Source organism: Micromesistius poutassou (genome assembly GCF_964030765.1).
Source record: "Micromesistius poutassou genome assembly, chromosome: 5".
Lineage (NCBI taxonomy): Eukaryota > Metazoa > Chordata > Actinopteri > Gadiformes > Gadidae > Micromesistius > Micromesistius poutassou.
The window spans coordinates 1,381,364-1,401,579 of NC_140275.1; the positions used below are offsets into that span (position 1 = coordinate 1,381,364).

Genomic DNA, 20,216 nt, shown 5'->3' on the forward strand with positions numbered 1-20,216 from the left:
GTTTTTTACATTGCATTACAATGCAAGTACTGGCGCTGGGTCACTATATAATTTATACTGTTTATACTTTTTTTCCTGTTTGTCCTAAATTTAGCATTTACTTTAGCATCTATTTTTGTTTTCCTTAGCACTACTTTGTATTTTTTATTGTATTGTATCCACTGTTTTCCACTGCTGCTGTGCTGCTATAACAAGGGAAGTTCCCCTCGGGGGGGGGGGATTAATAAAGTTCCATCTATCTATCTACAGTATCTAGAGTGTTAGCTTCGATAAACAGGGTTGCAGATGTAGGTTTTCCTCTTCCTTGCCTGGTGTAGGGGATGGTGCACAGCAGGCCGATGCTGTTGGCACAGGCGATGGGGTAGCGGGCGCAGAGCGACACCACCGAGGTCATGGTCTCCCCGAAGGCCTCCTGGACCTGCTCCACCATGCCGCCGCAGGTCAGCTCCTCAATCCTACACACATCAGTTACAATCAGTTTAAAACCGTCTTATCTATCATATCATCTGGACACTCATATCTAGGTGGACACTCCCACTTGGGGTGCTGCTTAGGCCCAGGGCAGGGCCGGTGTTGAAACTGTTTGTAATGGCTAATCACACTCAGGGTACAATATGGGCCCTTTAATAATGCCAGGGCCACATGCTCACACAGGCTTCACTTCGCCTGTCGGAGCAAGACAAAACTCAGACAATGCTGAATTTTAAATGGTTCAAAAGTTAGACTGTTTGAATATGCCTTCCTAAACGTAGCGATTATCGGTAACTTAAAATTAGAAAGAAAGCAACAGGCCAGCCCTCCTTTCATATGTCATTTTCTGTATTGGTTAACGGATAATGACCGGATAGCCAGTGTCTTTATCCCTAATTGAACCCTTACCCTCCAGGCAGAGCGATCACAACGGTTGGCTACGTCTGTTGCATCAATACTTCCCTCATGGGGGGGGGGGGAACCTTCCTATTCCTACAAACCAGTTTGGTTTGGTTCTTTGTCCAGTGTGTTCGTCTGCACACGTTCGGCCCCCCGCTGCTCTCACCTGGGGCCCCCCTGCAGCACCATGGTCACCGGCCCCACCAGGTGCGTGACTCCGCCCACGCGGACGGCGGCGGTGAGCAGCTCCCTCATGTGCACCAGCGCCTGCTTCCGGGTGCTGCCGCGCCGCCAGCGTGTCTGCGCCGCGGACAGGAAGCTGCTGCTGGACACCTGCGGTGAGGCAACAGAGAGAGAGAGAGAGAGAGAGAGAGCTTAGTCTGGATCGTGACGCGTAGGGGAAGAAGGAGAGAGGAGGTCACAGAGTGGAGGTGGTCGGCGAGGGGACTCACAGCCTGGTCGGGCGTGGTCCCGATGAAGGCGAAGAGCTGCCCCAGCAGCACGCTGTAGGTAGGCCTGTCCCGGCTGTCCTCGTTGGCCAGCGACTGCAGCAGCGTGAAGGAGCTGCTGCGGTGACTCGTGGGGTGGTGTCGCCTCCTGAGGACGGGGCGGGGGGGGAGAGGGGACCGCCAAGGAAATCAAGGAAATGAATGAATGAATGAGTGTCGTAGTAACCGGTGATAAACTCATCCATCCTTCCTTCCTTCATTCCATTCAGAGTTAGTTCCTCCATCCATGTATTCATTCATCCGTCCCGTATCTCAGGGGGAGATCAGAACCAAAACTAAATGTTGGTTCTTCTATTTGTCTTGTACATTTGTTGCAATTGACAATAAAGCTGACTTTCACTTGACTTTGGAGATCAGAGCGTCTGGAGCCTGGGTTCAGAGGCTCACCGTTGAGGCGCGTGTGTGAACTCCATGTCCTGGTTGGCGATCATCTCCAGGTCGGAGGGAGCTGACATGCTGCGCAGGAAGACCGGCTGCTTGGCGTTGGGGACCCCCGTCTTGCTGTCCGACACGGACTTGGAGGCTGAAACAGGTGAGCAGGAGGAGGGTTAACGGTGACAGCGGTGCTGTCGCTAAGAGGCTGGGTACTTCTAGCTTTGCGAGACCGTACAGATATTCAAGATCAGGCCGGCCTTGGCAGCATTTCTACACATTGGCCCGTCCTTAGGCTGACGAAAAACTCTATAACTAAATAAGTATGTAATGTTGTTGCTCTCTTTGCCCTCTCCGGATGGGAGTAAAGCGAAAACATCTTCCCCTCTGAGAAAAGCCATGTCTGAAAAGCTTTCATTTTGTTTTTCCTTCGGTGTCAAATAAAATGCTATTGATTGCACCATCGATTGCTACAATTTCCTTGGGTGCCGCTATTGAAATTCAGCACAGACTTCGGCTCTCCCTGCTTCCTCACAAACTGAAACTCCCTCCCCGATCTCTGATTGGGCCCTTCATCCTAGTATTTTGGGGAGAAGCTTTCAACGTCGGGCTGGACGCCAGACTGATCTCCAGAGAGAACTCATGGGAATTCACAAGTACATCGTACATGAGGTAGTCAGGGCCGTAGCCAGGAATATGTCTGGCAGGGGCGGGGAGTGTGGGGGGGGGGCAGTTTTATTGGGGGGTGGGGTTGGTTGGAGGTGGTTGTGCTTGGCTCGCGCACACACACCAACAAATTTCACACACGGCGGACACTAAGTAACAACTGAATTAAGCATTTAAGTTCACATCTGCTGATTTTGTATACAGTATACTAGGGCTGGGCGATTAATCGAATTTTGATTCACCAAACTAATATAATCGAGTTGAAACGATTTAAAAATATATATATTTATATATATTTTTTTTTTTATAGAAATTGCAGAATAGCTGGATTCATATCTGGACTTTATTTTCTATTTGACCATTCTGTGTATATTTTTAAGGGGAAATTTCGAAGTTCTCATTTACAAAGTTTTTTTTTGAGAGAAATTATGAATAAATGCATCATGTTTTCAAACTCAAAAATAATCGTTTGAATAATCGAGATTTCAATATTGACCAAAATAATCGTGATTATGATTTTTTTCCATAATCGAGCAGCCCTACACTATACCGATTTTTTTTATCTGGACAAAAATGACAGAGGAACGGACCTCGGTGACCTCCTAGCTGGCTACGGGCATAGAGGTAGTCATTAAGTAAAGGGTGGGGGGGGGGGGGGGCGGTGGAGGAGGAAGGAGGAGGCAGGAGGCAGTACCAGGCCCTGGCGTCCCAGCCGGCGTGGAGGCCAGGCTCCTGCAGTGGGGAGCGATGGTGACGTGGAGGAGGAGGTCGGTGCGGTTCATCAGGCTCTTCACCAGGGCTTTGGTCTTGCCCAGCGGCGCGCTGCTCTTCAGGTGGATGGAGTTCACTTCCTGGAAGAACTTTTCCCTGCAGGTTGCGTAGAAAACATTTTTTTTAATTGAGACTAATTGATTAATTGAACATTTGTTATCATTTTGACATTTTTATTATGAAAATCGAGGGAGCAAAAGCAGTATCAGCTCCAAATATCAGCTAGATACCGGTGTATCGGTACCGGTGTATCGGTCATCGGCTAAGGCTGATGAAAAAGTATTGTATTAAAAAAAACCATACCGGTCGATCCCTAGAATGAATTACCTCAGCGCCAGGACGACGTTCTCCAGATCGCTGAAGTCCAGGGGAACCTCCTTCAGGGAGCAGAGTAGTTCCAGCTCCTTAATTTTGTTCTGGTGGATAAAGTAAACACAGTGAGTCATCAACACGGCGGCACACAGGAAGACCGAGCCCCCCCAGGGGAGGAGCTGCAGACATGCTTTGTGGAGAACAGAGTGTTGTGCACCTCGAAGAAATGGTAGTCGTGGAAGAAGGGTGCGTTGTTCTCCAGCTTCCCCTGCTGGGCCTCCTCCACCTCGCTCTGCCACTTCTGCTCCAGCTCGGCCACACTCTGAGAAGACACAACACACATCTCTGTCAGGGGTCACAGGTCACAGGGGTCAGAGGTCATTCTCCTGGGGGCCGTTGGCCCCACGGTGACGCAGGTTGATTATCCCCTCGTCGGCCACAAGATCCACACCACACAGCGGATGAATAATGGAAAACAAAAATTATCGTTAGCTATTTTATGCTGGCTGCCAAAAGGAAAGCATCGACTTAAGTAGGCTCAGTCCATTTATCCCTGGCCTAACGACATCCCTAAGGACTATATTAGTTCTACAGAATGTATCGGTCTGTTAGTACAACCCTTAAATATTTATGCATTAGTTTGACAAAGGCATATACAGATGTTCAAGTATGCCTGTAGTTCAACTGACCTCATCTCTGACTATGCAGTTGGAAAAATAAACCCCATTAGCCTCATATACTTCGAAGAGTCATGACTGGCATGTCATGTCAAATAATGTACATGGTAAATGGACTGCATTTATACAGTGCCTTTCTAACCAGTGGCCACTCACAAGCACTTTACAATATTGCTCTAACACCCACCCATTCAGGCACACATTAACACACAGACAGCGGTGTCAACCATGCAAGACGACAGCCAGCTCATCAAGAGCAGTTAGGGTGAGGTGTCTCGCTCAGGGACAGCTCGACACTCAGCTAGGGAGAAGCCGGGGATCGAACCGGCAACCTTCCGGTTACCATCTCCTGGAGAGGCTCATGGTGCCGGGTCCTACCTGCAGCTGGCGCTCCATGGCGTTGATCTTCTTGAAGGTCTCCGTCATGATCTTGCACACCAGGTCGTACTCCTCTGCGTGCTCCTCGCGGTACTGGTAGTTCACCAGCGACTGCAATGCGTCCACCAGGGTGAGGTGCTTGATAACACAGGACACGATGACCTCCTCCATCACGTCGGGCCGGATCACCTCCCTGGGGGACGAGACACGGAGAGGAGAGGAGGTGAGATGCCGTGAGGAAGGGAATCACTGCATGTCCTTTGCTACTTTCTTCGGTGAGGAAACTCTTAAGAATTCACACCGGAAACGAAGGCGCGGGGCGAATGCATACAGAGTCAGTGAAAAGATGCAAATAGAGGCGAGAGAGCCGCTTTGTCATGAGAGCCTATCAGCATTCACTCCCTGAAGTCAAGATTGCACCACAAAATGAAGGAGAAAGTAATTGTTGCCGTTTGCAGACTCCTGGAGCTCTATAATATCTATATAATATAATTAAGCAATAGATCACGACAGGCTGTGGAATGTTCTCATTATACCACAGTTAAGGGCCATCCCTCCGCTGCGCGTCGGGACGGCGACCCCCTTAACTGTGGTATAATGAGAACATTTCACTGACTGAAGTGATCTATTGCTTTTATAAAGCGGTTACGTAAGTATGGCAAAATGAAAGTCATAGACACCCTCAATTTTGAAAAAGTGAGAAAGTCAGAAAAGCATTTTTTTAACGAATACAAAAATGTAGTCCCTCCTGGCTGCCTGCAAAGTGCGCGGCGGTTGCTATGCAACACACTGTAGTGTCCTTCAGAGAGAAGGCTAGAGACGGTAGCTACTATCAAGCAGTTCACTCACCGTGTGCCTATTGCTTTACAACATTTCCACCCTCTCCAGCAATCAACATATTTTTAGGCTTCAGTGAACTACGCTATCGCTTTTATATATAAATAAACAACAGTTCAAGTTAGGCGCGGAGTGATATAGAACTCTGTAAACTGAACGGGCGTCATAGCTGTGTGTATACACTCAATATACAACAGTTAGGAACCAATCAGATTGCTTGCTTTAAGCGATCCTTTTTATAATATAATATAATATGATATATAATATCACGGCCAAAAGCTGTGGGTGCCTCCGGATTATATTATGAACCCTTAAACGACGGCGTTGGATCCCCGACGTCGCTGGTACTTCCACGACAAGTAAAGACTCGATGGTGGTTATCTCAGCAATGGTTGAGAAGGAATTGGCGGAAAGAAATGCTGGCGTTCACAAGAGAGCCCCTCCTCCTCCAAGGAGTGCAATCAAACTCACCCGAGTTTGATTGCACAAACTATTTAGAAGTTTGTTCAATCTAATTTGCATGAGTGTTTTGAAGTTTTATCAATCAAACTTGCACAAGTGTTTTGAAGTTCGTTCAATCAAACAACCTCAAGATACTGGCGCATACTGTGTCGAAGTTTGTGCAATCAAACTTGCGCGAGTATGTGAATAGAATAGACCTCTGAAGAATAAGTCCCGCCGTTCCCCCTGTCTATGGGGAATAACATGGGGTTTTTGAATGATCATACATAACAAACTCTGTAGGTGGTAGAGAAATAAAAGCTGCGTCACGTTTTCAACTACAACCATTTTCATCTAGTTTCAACTGGGTTTTTGGATTTTTGGTGCCGTTAAAGTAGCATTAATAATCGTTTACTTCTTTAACGGCACAGACAATCCAAAAAAACAGTTGAAACTAGATGGAAAATGTGTGTAGTTCAAAACGTGACGCAGCTTTTACTTCTCCGCCACCTACAGAGTTTGTTATGTACGATCATTCATAAACCCCATCTTATTTCCCATAGACATTTGACAGAGGGAACCGGAGCCTTGGACGCGGGACTTATTCTTCAGCGGTCTATAGACTGGTGACGGTCTTACTTGATGCTGGGGCGGAACTGCGGCCGGGCCCTCCCCGACACCTCCCTCAGCCGGCCCATGATGCCCGGGGGCAGGCGGATGCGCGGCAGGTCGAAGTGGCTGCCCGGCATGATGCCAGGCGGGGGGATGAGCACGTCGGAGGGGTAGGTGAACTCCCGGTCCTCGTCGATGGTGAGGGGCAGCGGGGACGGGCTGGGCGTGAGGGCGGGGGAGATGGCCCCGTTGGCCTCCACCTGCCACTGGCACCTGAGGACACAACGCGCCGGTAGTCAAGACGATTCTGCTGTGTCAGGGGTAGCGGAATACTGGTCATCCATCCAGCAACTGCACAACAATGCGGATACGTGTTGGAGTACAGATTATTATTGCAACCTCCCAGTCAATAAAGGCTTTTTAAATCGCCGACCGACTCGAATCCCTGGGTCTGGATTCATTATCATCACCTCTCTTTTTACGGTTAAAATTTTCCTTCCTCTTTTCCTGAGTGACATTCCCAGCCAAAAGCCTCAGGGGTTGAGGGAAGCAGCGGAAGCACTCCTGCTCACTTTTTTTCCCCCCCATCCGACATCACACAGCGTGTAATGAACCATTGTGCGTGCGAGTTATTACCTCTGAAGCAGCTTTGAGCAGAGCAGATCATGGCAGGCCTCCTCCTCCCGGGTGACCTCGGGGCCGTAGTACAGGATTCGGAGCATGGAGCACGCCAGCACCGACAGGCCCAGGGCCAGGTCTGCCAGGAAGGGGAGGCCCCCAGAGACGTCCTCCGATGACTCCTGGAACACAGCCAAAACAAAAACAGCGCACTCAGGATGAGGCCCGGGCCGACGCGATCACGTTACAGCTGTGAGCTGCCGCAACAATAAAACGAGGGAGAGGCGTACGTGCGCTCGGAGCACAGGGGGATGATCGTGTGGCTCTACCTGGGCCCGGACGGTGCAGGAGAAGCCCCACATGGCTTTGTCCGGGGTGTTGTGCTCACGGCCGCTCCGCATCTCGAACGAGAACGTCACAGTGTCGCCCTCGACCTGCAGAAGAAACATTGTAAAGGCTCTCGGTCGTATCGCTAGACCTGTCTGTCTGTCTGTCTGTCTGTCTGTGCGCCTTGGTCCAGCTGACGTGTGGGTTTTATGTGTACCTTGACGAGGTCTTTAGGCCAGCCCGTCCCCAGGACACTGCGGCTGCCGTACCCCAGCGTGTTTCCCCCGTACTCTGTCACCTTCCGGCTATTGGTGTTAGGACCGGCGTAAATGACCAGCTGAAGAAAAAAAAACATTGACAAAGCACAAGTCAACGCTAAAACTTACAGTGATACAACCTTTGCTCTGCAAACATTGCAAAAAAAACCTGGGACACGCCCTCTCCCCTCTCCAGTACCTTGTCATAGTCGTACTGCGAGGAGCACCGGGAGTCGAACCTCAGGTACAGGCACCGCGCCCCCGGGATGTGCACCGTCTCCTTGAACTTGTAGTTGTCTCGGACCGGGTGCACCGTCTCCACCGTTTTCCCAGCAGCCCACGGGGTGGGGATCTTGAGGCCGGTCAGGAATCCCGGCTCTTCCCTCTCATCCAGGATTCTGGAGGAGCGGATCAGGGTTAGTGGTCATTTTGACGTTCAGACAAACAGGATGCCTACGGTCGACAGGAGATGCCTGTAGGCTATCGGACTGTACCTGTCTTCAGCAGGAGACGCCTTGGCCCCTAGGGACCCGGAGGAAGTTCCCTCTGTGAAGAGCGGCGACTGGGTCTTCAGCAACAGCGCCGTCTGTAAATACAAGTGGCCATTAGACACAACATGGCTCACTTCGTCGTTGTCCATGTGCTGGAGAGGGCCCACCGACCTGGCTGGTGTAGAGCACCAGCTGGACCAGCTGGGGCATGAGGGCGTCGGCCAGGGTGAGGGTCTGCAGATTGGGGTGCATCAGCGAGGTGAGCAGCACGGGTAGCAGGTGGCCCAACATGGTGGCCTTGGTCACCTGCTCCAGACCTTTTAGTCTGGGGGAGAGGAAAAACCCGCCACAGCATTTGAATTTAGCTTTGATTTTTAATTGAGCCATGAGGTGGCGAGATGCCCGCTTAGAGGAGCAACGAGGTGGGAGGACTTAGGGACACGGTACAGGGTGTAGGGGATGGTGTTGGGAGGGCGAGGTGTGAAATGGGTTCGCACCTGGTCTCCCGGTCCGGGATGTCACTGTTGATGAGGGCAGTGGTCACCTGCTGCAGCGTCTCCACCGCCTCGTCACAGCCCACCAGGATCTTGGTGGAGAGGGACAGGATGCTGTTTTGCAGCTCCTGGGGAACACACACACGCAAGCCCACGCACACACGCAGAGAGCAGGCCCATACTTCCATAACACTGCCTCCATGGATTCCCCAGTACAAAAATAGAAGCATCTATTTTTTTTTTTATTTCATAAAGGATGCAAATAAAAGCATAAAGGATTATTATAATTAAAAACAGGATTTGTAATTCATAGCCTTTAATCATAAATCCTAATTTTCGCAACTTATAATAACCCCACTAGCCATTAAAATATAGTTGGGAGTGGAAAACTTTAAGTCATAAATCCAGATTTAAAATTCTACCTCTACCATCAATATTCAATGGCAGTCAAAATAACGAGTCAAAAATCACATCTACAGTAAGTGATTTTAAATAATAGCAAAGCAAACATATGCCATATGTCAAGTTCCATTATGCTGCTTCAATATAAAAAAACCAGTTAGGTTTAACACTTAACTGCAAAAGCTAACCTAGCGGCAAAAGCTAAACGCAGAGAAGGGGAATAAACACAAGCAAGCTAGCACACCGTGTCGTGGCGGCGCGTCCATGTCCCAGTGCTCCTGAGTGTCTCGGTCACACGGGCCCCCCATGGACAGACAGACGGCGGTACGGGGGGTACTTAAAGGGTGTGTTTACCTGTACCTTCACGGTTTCCCCCTGCAGGGAGCTGTCGCTGTCGTCCCCGTCGTCGGGGCGGATCAGCACCGTGTTACTGAGCAGGTGGTTCTGGACGGCCATGAGGTAGCTCAGGCTGGGCGAGACCACCTGGGGAAGCGGGGGGGGGGGGTGCGGGTGAGTGTCCGTGGGAGAGGTTTAAATTGATTCAAGGAGGTATCGAGATTCTACGACAAAAAATATAATGAATGGCAGAGACATCCAATTATCTTAGTGGAAGCAAATGATAGTATGATGATGGTACCGTCCTACAGTTGGCAATATAGTGTTTTTGCACTATAGTAGATTTGCATCAACAACGTTCTCTTCTGTTTGGCTAATTTAATGTAAAAACAAAGGCAGACACAGACAGACCTGTAGAACCCGAATCCCAAACCAAATCATTAAACCACACACAATGGAAGGTCGCAATATTTACAGAATTGTAAAAATAGTAACAAAAACATATCTCAATATCACAATACATATCATATCATCACTCATAAATCATTGTGAGGTCCCTGCCGATTCCCGCCTCGCTTACCGGCACAGTGGAGAGCAGCTTCTGGAAGTCGTCGCGGGCAACCGTCTGACACTTGGTGATGAGGAGGCAGGACTCCCGGACCACCGTCTTGAGGATGTAGTGCAGCAGCTCGTCGTTCAGTCTGTGTCACACGGAGATGAAGTCATCAGACGAGGACACTGGAGTTACAAGAAGCCAGGTTGAATCATTCAGAGCACTGAATGAGAGGAGGACAAACTCCTGACCTGTAGTGGTCATCCTCCTCACTCCCGAATCGATTCTTCTGCAGCTGCTCGGCCAAGTTGGTGAGGATGACATCACGGAGCTGGGAAAGACCGCTGTTTCTCTCGCCTGGAAATGACCCAAGGTGCCGCGTGCTTAGAAATCAATGGTAAAAAAAACCACTTGAACTAATGTAGTTTTAACAGCAGCCATTCCTTTGCTCACCTTCGGTCAGCACTAACTTCAGCAGCTTGTTGAGTTCTGCCTGCCCCTGGTACAGTGTGTTTAGGCCCGAGCTAGAGAGATAAAGACCAGAAGTCAACACAAGGAGTCAACCTGAGAGTACATTTAGTGCGGAGGCCCTGGATACAGCGTTCCTCCTCCGATGTCTGTGTCCCGTTGGCTCGGGAGGAGGAGGACAATGATGCTGCACGGGGCTCACCTGATGGCCAGGCAGACCTCCTTCTGGATCTCCGCTCCGATCTGATCCACCGGAGCCATGAGCAGCTGCCACAGCAGGAGGCCGGCGCGACGCACGCTCTCGCGGTTCTGCTCCGACTGGGGATTGAAGAACCTGAAAACCACCTGCATGAGGAGCAAGAACACAGCGCTGTTGGAACACACACCCGGACAATAAAAAAAAAGGAGTAACCCGATGCGAGCGGTCGCGACGAAGAGGGCAACGGGAGGAACCGGTTGGGGCTGGCTCGCCGGTCTGACCTGGAACACCACCAGGATGCAGCGGATGATGCAGGTGTCGCTGTTCACCATGGCCTTCTCCATGATGTCACAGATGCTGCTGAAGTGGCGGGCCTCGATGGGGTGCTGCTTGCCCAGCAGGGCCCCCAGGGGCAGGCTGCTGCTGCTGGCCGCCAGCAGGTTGAGCTGGTGGATGCACATGGCGCCCACGTGGTGCAGCAGCTGGTTGATCACCTCCGAGGTGGCGACGGTCTCCTCTGTGAGAGGAGAACCCGGGTCATTACAACTCCCCAACCATCAGAGTGCGATTGCTTTTATACATGAAGAGCGTCTATTATAAAGGGTTCCCAGGGGTGTACCTTTGGGTTCCTGGATGACGTGGCTGACGCCCAGCCTTTGGCACAGGTGATGGAAGGCCTGGTTCCCAGGGTTGAACCACTGGTCCATGTAGTCGCTAGAGCAGGTCCACACCAGGTTGTTCCGGGCGTCGTAGCAGGCTCCTGGAGACACAAAAGGAGCGGAGAGCGTTGGCTACATTTAGCTCCAACACAGCATGGGTGCGTCGGCCCTGCAGGTGATGTGGTGGAAGTGCAGCGTACCCAGGCCTGCCACCTGCGCGCCCCGGCCTAGTGAGCTGCCGGGGGCATCCATGAGGTCTGCCCGGCTGCTGAACTGCCCGTCTGTCAGGTTGAAGACCAGGCTGGAGGCTAGAACTGGGCACAATGAACACAACACATACGGCTCGTCAGCCTTGACATCTCAGAGCATCTACATGAGTAAATAACATCATAGTAATGCAGATTAGAATTAAAACATGATTTTGTTTTTGTTTAAATAAAACACATTCATTAAATATATTTCACGCAGGACACAACTTTAACGATTTCAGAATTTTGTTTCTCAACATTGAAATGATCTGTTAGTATTTTGGTCGCAGAAGTCTCCCTTCCAGCCAGATGAACCCTCCACAGTACCCCTCGGCTGGTCTGTGGTCTTACTTTTGAGCGACGACAGGCCGCTGGTCCCTCCAAAGAGCGAGCGGGTGGCGGAGCTCCCGGACACGCCGGGCGGCGCCGCCAGCATCACTAGATACGTCCCGCACACGTACATGGGCGTCCTCCTCAGCGTCTTCAAGGGAAGTCCGCAGCTGGTGTTGACCGCTGTGGGGGAAAAAGAAGCACACGGATAATCATTCTAGAACTCCCAGAACAGGATTTCCCTTCCTCAAAGCCCGAGAGGCTGACCACATCGCGACACTCGCTCCTCCGGTCGACGGTAAAACGGCTCCGCTCAGGAGGTAGAGAGGGTTGTCTTGTCACCAGAAGGTTGCTAGTTCTATTCCCGGAGTGTCGAGGTTTCCCTGAGCGAGGCACCTCACCCTGACTGCTCCCGACAAGCTGGCCGTCGCCTTGCATGGTCGACTCCGCCGTCAGTGTGTGAATATGTGTATGAACTAGGGCTGCCCCCAACTAAAGATTTTGTTAGTCGACTAGTAGTCGTTAGTACAAGCCATTAGTCGATTAGTCTTCGCACGTTTATGATTAAAAAAAAATAATAATTTTGGAGGCATCAGAAAATGGTTCCAGGGCTGAGAAAGAATGTTATAAGTAACATTGTTAACACTGTGCTACATTACAGAGAAATAAAAATACGTAATAATGAGCCTTTAAAATAATAAATTTACAAGCGCGCGCAAAGCGGCATTGGTTCTGAATGTGTCGGAACAACCAGCAAGGAGACTGAACATTTTGTACATTTATTTCCAAAATGGAGCCTTCTGTGTGCTCCTCTTCATCAGTAGCCATCAGCATGGATATCTCCTGCTGCTTTTCCCTTTTCTTCTTTGGTGCAGGGCCGGGCTCACTTTCCTCTGTACTGCTGTCAAGATCCTCTCTCTGAGCAGCTTCAGCTGGAGATAAACTCTCAGCCAGATCCGACACGTCAATATTATAATTAGTTAGATTGGTATGATTTGATGTTAGTTCATTTTTTTTTTTTTTTTTGCGCGACTACCCGACTAATGAAAACTTGGTCGACTGAGACTCTCCTCATCGACTAACGTTTAGTCGACTATTAGGGGGCAGCCCTAGTATGAACCGTAAGTCGCTTTGAATAACGGCGTGTAAATGTAAATGTAATGTAAAGCGTGGTGCCTCCGTACCGGACTGCTCTTCTTTGACCGTGTTGGTGATGGTGGAGCCGGTGAGCGCCGCCAGCGTGGCCGAGTGTGACGCCCGGAAGCGGGACATGCGGCTCAGGAGCAGCTCGTTCAGACACTTGGAAGACTCGCCCTCCTTGCGGGTGAGGATGACCCGTTCCTGCAGGATGTCCGCCACGCACAGCCCCGTGTCGGTCTGGGGGGACGAGCGGGGAGAAGAGGAAGAAGGTGAGGCTGTGAGGTAAACTCAGTGACGACGCCTTTTTAGTCACTCACAACGTTGCGAGAACCGCTTCAATCGAACAGATGGAAACTTTCCTACGTGGCCGCAGAAACCAAAAATAAGTGTACTAACAAGATAAAAGTGCAATATCAACTGGGAAATTACATTTATATTTAGCAGACGCTTTATACAAAGCGACTTACAATAAGCACATTTGCAGAAGAAAGATAAACAATATATCTCTGTCGGTACAGTAAGGATGTTCATGGAACTAAGTGCCAAGCACTAACAATTGTTAGGTTATCCCATTCCCTTTACACAACATAGATAGCTAGGATAAGATGCTACACAATGCAGAGTACTATTTTTAAGTGCAAGAACGAACAACATACAATAAGTGCGTACATGAAGTGCCAGGCTAATGTTCCAAGACCGAAAGTATGAGTATACTTAACAAAGTAGACAGAGTTCCTTTTGGATGAAAGGACACATAAAAAGCACTGAACCACGCCTCTGAACACCCACCGATAAATGAAAGACGTCCATGAACACAGAATGGCCCTTCTGGGTCTTCTCGTTGAGGCTGCCGGGGGACCAGATCCAGTACAGGTAGGTGCCATCGGAGCACAGGTGCAGGGTGGTCATGCTGCTTCCCACGGGGAAGTGGTGGGCTGGCATGGCCACGATCTGGCACGCCTGGAGGCGGACAACAAAGATGGGATCGTAAACATAGAGGAGCCAGCATAATGCGCGGTGGCGATAAGTATGTTGGCGTCACTTCCACTGGACCGGATGCTGTACTGTGGGATGGAGGGGAGAAGTAAGTGAGTGTGTGTGTGTGTGTGTGTGTGTGTGTGTGTGTGTGTGTGTGTGTGTGTGTGTGTGTGTGTGTGTGTGTGTGTGTGTGTGTGTGTGTGTGTGTGTGTGTGTGTGTGTCTGTGTGTGTGTCTGTGTCTGTGTGTTTCTCTTTGTGTGTCTCTGTGTGTCTGTGTCTGTGTGTGTGTGTGTGTGTGTTTCTCTTTGTGTGTGTGTGTCTCTGTCTGTCTGTGTGTCTGTGTGTGTGTGTCTCTGTCTGTCTGTGTGTCTGTGTGTCTGTGTGTGTGTGTGTGTGTGTGTGTGTGTGTGTGTGTGTGTGTGTGTGTGTGTGTGTGTGTGTGTGTGTGTGTGTGTGTGTCTCTGTCTGTCTGTGTCTGTCTGTGTCTGTGTGTCTCTCTCTGTGTGTGTGTGTGTGTGTGTGTACCTGGAGGGTGAATGGGTCGATGAGATGGCACAGCTGATGGGGCTTGGCATCGAAGGAGGCGGGCCGGTGGAGGAGGCGCCCGCCGCTGAACACCACCCAGCCGGGCTCCAGCTCCTCGTTCCGACAGTACACAAAACCTCTGTTGGCAGGCGGGCGCACACGCACACGCACACACACAGCAAATGATGCACTTATGCAGGATGGTTTGCCGGGTATTGATCTATGAATGCCCTTAAATGCTGCCCTCTTTATGCAGCGGGCAGGAGGACAGGAAGTTGATCAAACGCTCAGGTTTGTATGTAAGTATATAATAAACGTATCATCTGGAACTTTGTCCATGTCAATACGCTCAGCTGGAGGAAGCTTTGCTTTGTGGCAGTTTAGAGGTTTCCATAGAGTGCAATATAAATAAAACACACACAGAGCAAATGTCTGTTTTCATTACCAATGCCAGTGTGATGGGTCAGGAATAACTGGCGTCCATGTACAGCACACTGACACTGTGTGTGTGTGTGTGTGCGTGTGCACGTGTGCGTGTGTGTGTGTGCGTGCTTGTGTGAGAGACAGAGGGGTCTCCCGTTACCTTAGCGTTCCATGTAAGCCAGAGCCCAGCTTGCTGAGTCCTCTCCCGAAGGAGTTGGTGGTGTACAGATAGAGGCCGTCCGTGGCCAGGCAGCGGCCCAGATCCGTGTCTGCAGAGCCCGGCGAGGAGGGAAAGGTTAGGACAGACCAGTGGGTGGCAGAGAAGCAGAGCGAGACACTCACAGGGAAAAGATGAATACATTCGTTTGGATGGGGTTGTTTGTTTTAGTTGGTTAAATACTATCGTTAATCGGTCGCATTTGTTTCAATGGAGTTGTCCCGGCAGTTTTCAGTCCAGCATTGATTTCCACTTTGCCACTTCCAGCTTTCCGTTGACTTTGTTAGCCACCACCGTTTGAATAATAGAAACATGAAGGAAACTATAAATGCATATATGAAGTCAAATAGATGACTCAATAGATGGCAGATAGTGAATATGGAATGTAAAAATCTGAATGGCTTAGGATATATCCAATGAGGCACAATGAATCAGCAGCATTATGAGAGAAGAGTTAGGTTAGATATCACAATTTGGCCAAAATATGACAATTATGCTATGAGGCTACAATATAGGAGGTCTTTTTACAGTCAAGGTTTTAAAGACAGATTTATTTTGCGGTGATCCCACCAACATGAGCATACTAGCACATGGAGAGTAGAAATGTCCTGCGTAGGCCAGCCTTACATCAGCACTGCTCTGGAGATACATCTTTTGCACGCAGGCACCGATCGGCTTGCATAGACAGCTCTACAAGGTCAGCCGATCGATTGTTAGAGAAACTGAGATGTGACTCTGGTTCTCTGCTCCATCCCCTCCAACCCACACAACAACAGCCACATGTCTGCCCCGGTTTCAAACACCAGCCCAGCCATGGCTAAATGGCACATTTGACCCATAAAATGTACCAAATATAAATGCAAGAAAGTAGGCTTATGAATAGGACCCATTTAATGTATTCCTCTCCAGACGAGACATGCTTTTTACTATAGATAGAAACTGACTCTGTGCACTCCCAATTTATCAGTTCAATCATACTCCCAACATTTTCCCGGTCGTGAGGTTGTCGTGTAACCTTTATCCGACCGGAGACGGCTGTGTGAAAGCTGGCGGAAGAGTCATCAACAGTAACAGAGCGTGCGAGACTGTGGCTAAAGCTTCCCCCCCGGGGGACACTAACAAGGCCACGGAGCACAGGGACACATGGGGACACGCGGGGGGGGGGGGGTGGGGACACGTACCTTTGCTCTCTGCGGCCCCGGCACTGCTGTCGGGTGTGGGCAACATGTCCTCGAATCCCCACGACACGCTGTGCTTGCCCCCCAGCAGGCACGACGGGGAGCCCGGCCCTCCCTCCAGAACCAGCAGTCTGAAGTAGGACGAGAGACGAGAGTTGTCCCACATTCAGGAGAAAGAACCAGCACAGGGGCTGTGGTAGTGCGGGGGGGGGTGAATGCGTTCAGTAGCCTTAACCTTAACCGCTCACCTGTAGAGAACGTCGGCGACGGGGAGCTGGCCCAGGTCCGTCTGCTTCTGGAGCAGGTGAACCGTGTGGATGAAGGTTTTCAAGGATCCCCTGGAGGAGTTACACACACGCACACACACAGAGGAAGTAGGGCAGTAAGTCCAGGGCTGTTCAAAGCACACAGCACACAGTGTTTCACCAGGGGAATGACGGGGAAATACTTTAATAATATGATAGGGAGCCGTTCATGGAATGTACTAGAGTTTCCGTTGCCATTAAAGTGAGGTGAAGCACCTCTTCTACAGGGATGAGGCTTGTATAATAACTTTGCCCGGTTTTTTGAGAAGGCACTGGGTTGATTGAGAACCAATTCTACAGAGATATTTATCGAAAGATTTGCTGCATCTTCCAGGATCTCCGTCCTAGATTTCCTTGAAAATGTACCATTCTGGAATACTAAAATTATTATCAACTATGTTGTATTGTGTATCACAACCATTTTAGTTGAGACACAGTTCCAGCACAGGTATGTGTATCGCAGGTGTCTTATGCACATCGTGTGGGAAACTTAATCAAAAGGAGTCGATTGACCACTTTGGAACAGTATGCTATGTATAGCCATGGATGTTTCGCTTTTCCAGCCATGTGAGTCATAATCCACATGCTGGAGAGCGCGAGGGTGAGTCAGCCTTGAGTCGCCTGGGCCCTATACACCACCACACTAAAGGAAAGCCTAATTTAAAAAAACAACAACGATAGAAAGCAAGCGGTGCATCATTGAAAGCTGGGGGGGAGGGGTAAACACTAGATAGCTCTTTAATTAGCTCCCACTGTCGGTGAACGGGGCCATGGGTCTGGATGCTTCCTCTCAACAATGGCAGCCCTAGCCTCTACACAAGCCGGACAAAGAGCGGCGAGTTCTGGTTTTGACAAGTCAAGCTTGGTTGTCAACAGCAGAAGCCGGTGTGAAAACACGGGCGTGTGACACGACAGGGAGGGACTTTGAGTGGCTTGGCGTGAAGGTGTCAAGCAAACAAGTCCCCTCATGCTATATGCACTAGATGCACTTTAATCCATGTTTGAGGGGGGTGGGGGTTTGTAATCTTAATGACAGTGTTGGTAGAAGTGTTGGACAGTGTTGCTAGAAGATACCGTCGCTGAAAAACGCATCACTAAAAAAGTTATATATATATATATATAAACTCAAAAATCTAAGTATGTCAGCTGACTTGATTACAGTGCAGGTCTGACATTTTGCGTTGTTCAAGGCAACAGCCCTTCGACCGCCAATAGGTGTTCCTTTCTCATGAAACGCTAACGCCCAGGATTCATCCGGTCGGGTGATGCACCAATCAGGGTCTCAAGGTGTGGGGGGGGAACCTGACAGCATCCATGATCCCTGGTGGTGTCGCCCTACCTGGCACAGGCCAGCGCCACGAGCGCGGCGGCGGCGTTCTCCCTCTGCCTGTGCGCGTGGAGGGCCGGGGTGTGGTAGGCCTCCTGCTGGCCCCCGTCCTCCAGCCAGGAGCACAGGAGCCCCTCCAGGCCGTTGAGGCAGTCGGACGGCTCCTTGCTGAGGCTGAGCGGCTGGCAGTCCCGCAGGCAGCCCAGCAGCACCTCGGCCGTGACGCCGCACAGCGCCGGGTCGCTGCGGCTCTGCGACTGCAGCAGGGGGAAGACCAGCAGCAGGCCCACGCGGGAGGTGAAGGGGGCCTGCTCCGGCTGCTGCAGCAGCCCCTGCCTCTTGAGCAGCGCCAGGGCCTCCTCGTCGGCGCCGCCGGCCCCCTCGCGCTCCTGCTGCTCCTCCAGGGCCAGTTGGCGCTGCGCCCCCCAGAGGCCCCGCAGGGCGTTGAGCCGGTACTCTAGCAGCCGGGCGTACGCATTGCTCTGGTTGCCGCAGACGGCGCGCAGACGCTCGGCCAACTCCGCAGGGTTCTTGGTCTCGAAGGTGAGGATCTGGCGGAGGAAGACCGGGAAAGTTTGTTTAACAATTATGCGGTCGGTAAAACTCAGATTAAGTTGAATGTGGTATGCTATGTGGGAGATCAAATCTAAACTCACGTGTTTGTTACATAATTACCGCTTTGCTCTAGTCTGGTTACACACTACTCATTTGAATTGGCTATGTTATAGTGCACAGTCAGTCAGATAATGATTGTTATCATAACACAATTCAATACAGAGGAGAAGCACAGCAACTGGGGTCTCTGGTTCAATGACGTAAAGCAGCTAGCTATGCTAAAGTTCAAAGTTCAAACTGTGAACATCTGCCTGAAAATATTATCACAATAGCAACTGGGCTAATCAGCGTTCAACCAGTAGTGCAAAGCAAATGCTGCCATAAATCGATTGAACCAGCAACTGGAACCGAAGTATGGCCACCAAGGCCAGGGGATTATATGTTTTTTTTGCAACAATTTAGCATTGGTTAAAGATCGCTCTTCTTCACGGAAGGTGTAAGTCAGCCATGGCTAAAAATAGAAAAATCTATTTGAATTTCATTGATTTCTTTGAAAATACTCGTGGCCTGGTGGACCCATGTTCTAATCGAATGACCGAGAAATTCCAAAGTCTTGCCTTCACATATCTGGTTGAAAGAGATCTGGTTGGTCTGGGACAGCAAGACACATCGGGATCAGCCTATCAGGAGTGAGAATGATGTGCTTCCCATGCACTTAGGCAGCATTTTAGATATTGATTACACTGTTTCCCAAGAATCCCAGACCAGAAGCAAATAGCCATTATACAATTGAGCAGGCACAATTTATATTGATTGTAGTTCAGAAATCCAACTTATATTACAGTAAGGGTCATTAATTGGTCATTAACTGGGGTCTTTTGCACCATGGTCTGCAAAAAGCTAACGTTGAGAGGATATAAATAGCCAGAGTATCAACTGTACCCTGCTGCTAGTGACTGGGAGACACAACTCTGTCACTTCAAACAAAGCCAAGATGTAAGCCTTCATCAACACCCTATTGTAGAAGCCATGTACAACAACCTAAGCTAAAAACAAATGAATGACTTCTGCCTAGTGAAGAAATCATAGAAGCCATTCAAGATCTGTTTGACATGAGACCTAAATAGAGTCTATTTATGACATGAGATTGGGGACGGCAGCTGAAACGGACCCAAGAATATACAGATTACAGTTTCAGTTTCATTATTTCGCTGCATCTACTAGTTTTCACAGCATTAAATAAAAACAAGTAAATTATTTGGAATTGGCCGAACTATACCAGGCTATATGATGAAGTTCATAAGATAGATATTGTGGACTGAAGTCGATATTTAGAGTAGCCGCCAATAAACAGCACAATACTTAACATAGTATGCAGACATGGATTTTTGTGGAGTGGGTTGAAGAAATGCAGCTATATGAGACCATCCCACTGGGGACCCTTCCCCCTCCAGACTTGGCTCCATGGACAACAGAGCCTGGTGGTGTAGCAGGCCAGCGGATGTGAGATGGCCCGATGCTACGGTAGGATCTCCCTCAGGGCCTGGGCGAAAGCTCAACCGCTTCGAGCCTCAACGGAAAGCACAACTTTGTAGCCAAGTCCGCTTTCAGAGTTGCAGGAGTATCATATATCTATACTGTCTAACGCGTCACTTTCAGGAATCTGTTATTTACTGGGTTTAATCTTGCTTTTCAGATTGTATTATGACTTTGACTGGATCGTTGTGTGACATGCCTTTA

General features: G+C 49.8%; 1 protein-coding gene across 9 annotated transcripts in view; it reads right to left on the bottom strand.

Annotated features, from left to right (window-relative positions):
- The window catches only part of hectd4 (HECT domain E3 ubiquitin protein ligase 4), a 57,298-nt gene that overhangs the window by 34,164 nt on the left and 2,918 nt on the right, over positions 1–20,216 (bottom strand). For 7 of the 9 annotated variants that reach the window (XM_084468286.1, XM_084468285.1, XM_084468292.1 and 4 more), the window contains exons 2-33: positions 17,934–18,472; positions 16,538–16,627; positions 16,293–16,420; positions 15,055–15,163; positions 14,472–14,610; positions 13,757–13,927; positions 13,012–13,204; positions 11,849–12,010; positions 11,450–11,563; positions 11,210–11,350; positions 10,872–11,107; positions 10,594–10,736; positions 10,377–10,447; positions 10,175–10,280; positions 9,951–10,071; positions 9,389–9,517; positions 8,636–8,760; positions 8,310–8,463; positions 8,142–8,233; positions 7,847–8,045; positions 7,608–7,727; positions 7,393–7,497; positions 7,082–7,245; positions 6,473–6,718; positions 4,556–4,748; positions 3,718–3,822; positions 3,516–3,604; positions 3,112–3,284; positions 1,767–1,902; positions 1,323–1,467; positions 1,037–1,203; positions 309–455 (exon numbers count right to left, since the gene is read on the bottom strand). In XM_084468286.1, the coding sequence (XP_084324412.1) occupies positions 309–455; positions 1,037–1,203; positions 1,323–1,467; positions 1,767–1,902; positions 3,112–3,284; positions 3,516–3,604; positions 3,718–3,822; positions 4,556–4,748; positions 6,473–6,718; positions 7,082–7,245; positions 7,393–7,497; positions 7,608–7,727; positions 7,847–8,045; positions 8,142–8,233; positions 8,310–8,463; positions 8,636–8,760; positions 9,389–9,517; positions 9,951–10,071; positions 10,175–10,280; positions 10,377–10,447; positions 10,594–10,736; positions 10,872–11,107; positions 11,210–11,350; positions 11,450–11,563; positions 11,849–12,010; positions 13,012–13,204; positions 13,757–13,927; positions 14,472–14,610; positions 15,055–15,163; positions 16,293–16,420; positions 16,538–16,627; positions 17,934–18,472 (4,952 nt within the window). Of the gene's footprint in view, positions 1–308; positions 456–1,036; positions 1,204–1,322; positions 1,468–1,766; positions 1,903–3,111; positions 3,285–3,515; positions 3,605–3,717; positions 3,823–4,555; positions 4,749–6,472; positions 6,719–7,081; positions 7,246–7,392; positions 7,498–7,607; positions 7,728–7,846; positions 8,046–8,141; positions 8,234–8,309; positions 8,464–8,635; positions 8,761–9,388; positions 9,518–9,950; positions 10,072–10,174; positions 10,281–10,376; positions 10,448–10,593; positions 10,737–10,871; positions 11,108–11,209; positions 11,351–11,449; positions 11,564–11,848; positions 12,011–12,604; positions 12,746–13,011; positions 13,205–13,756; positions 13,928–14,471; positions 14,611–15,054; positions 15,164–16,292; positions 16,421–16,537; positions 16,628–17,933; positions 18,473–20,216 lie in introns of those variants that run through there. The other 2 variants (XM_084468287.1, XM_084468293.1) reach the window with 2 other exon arrangements.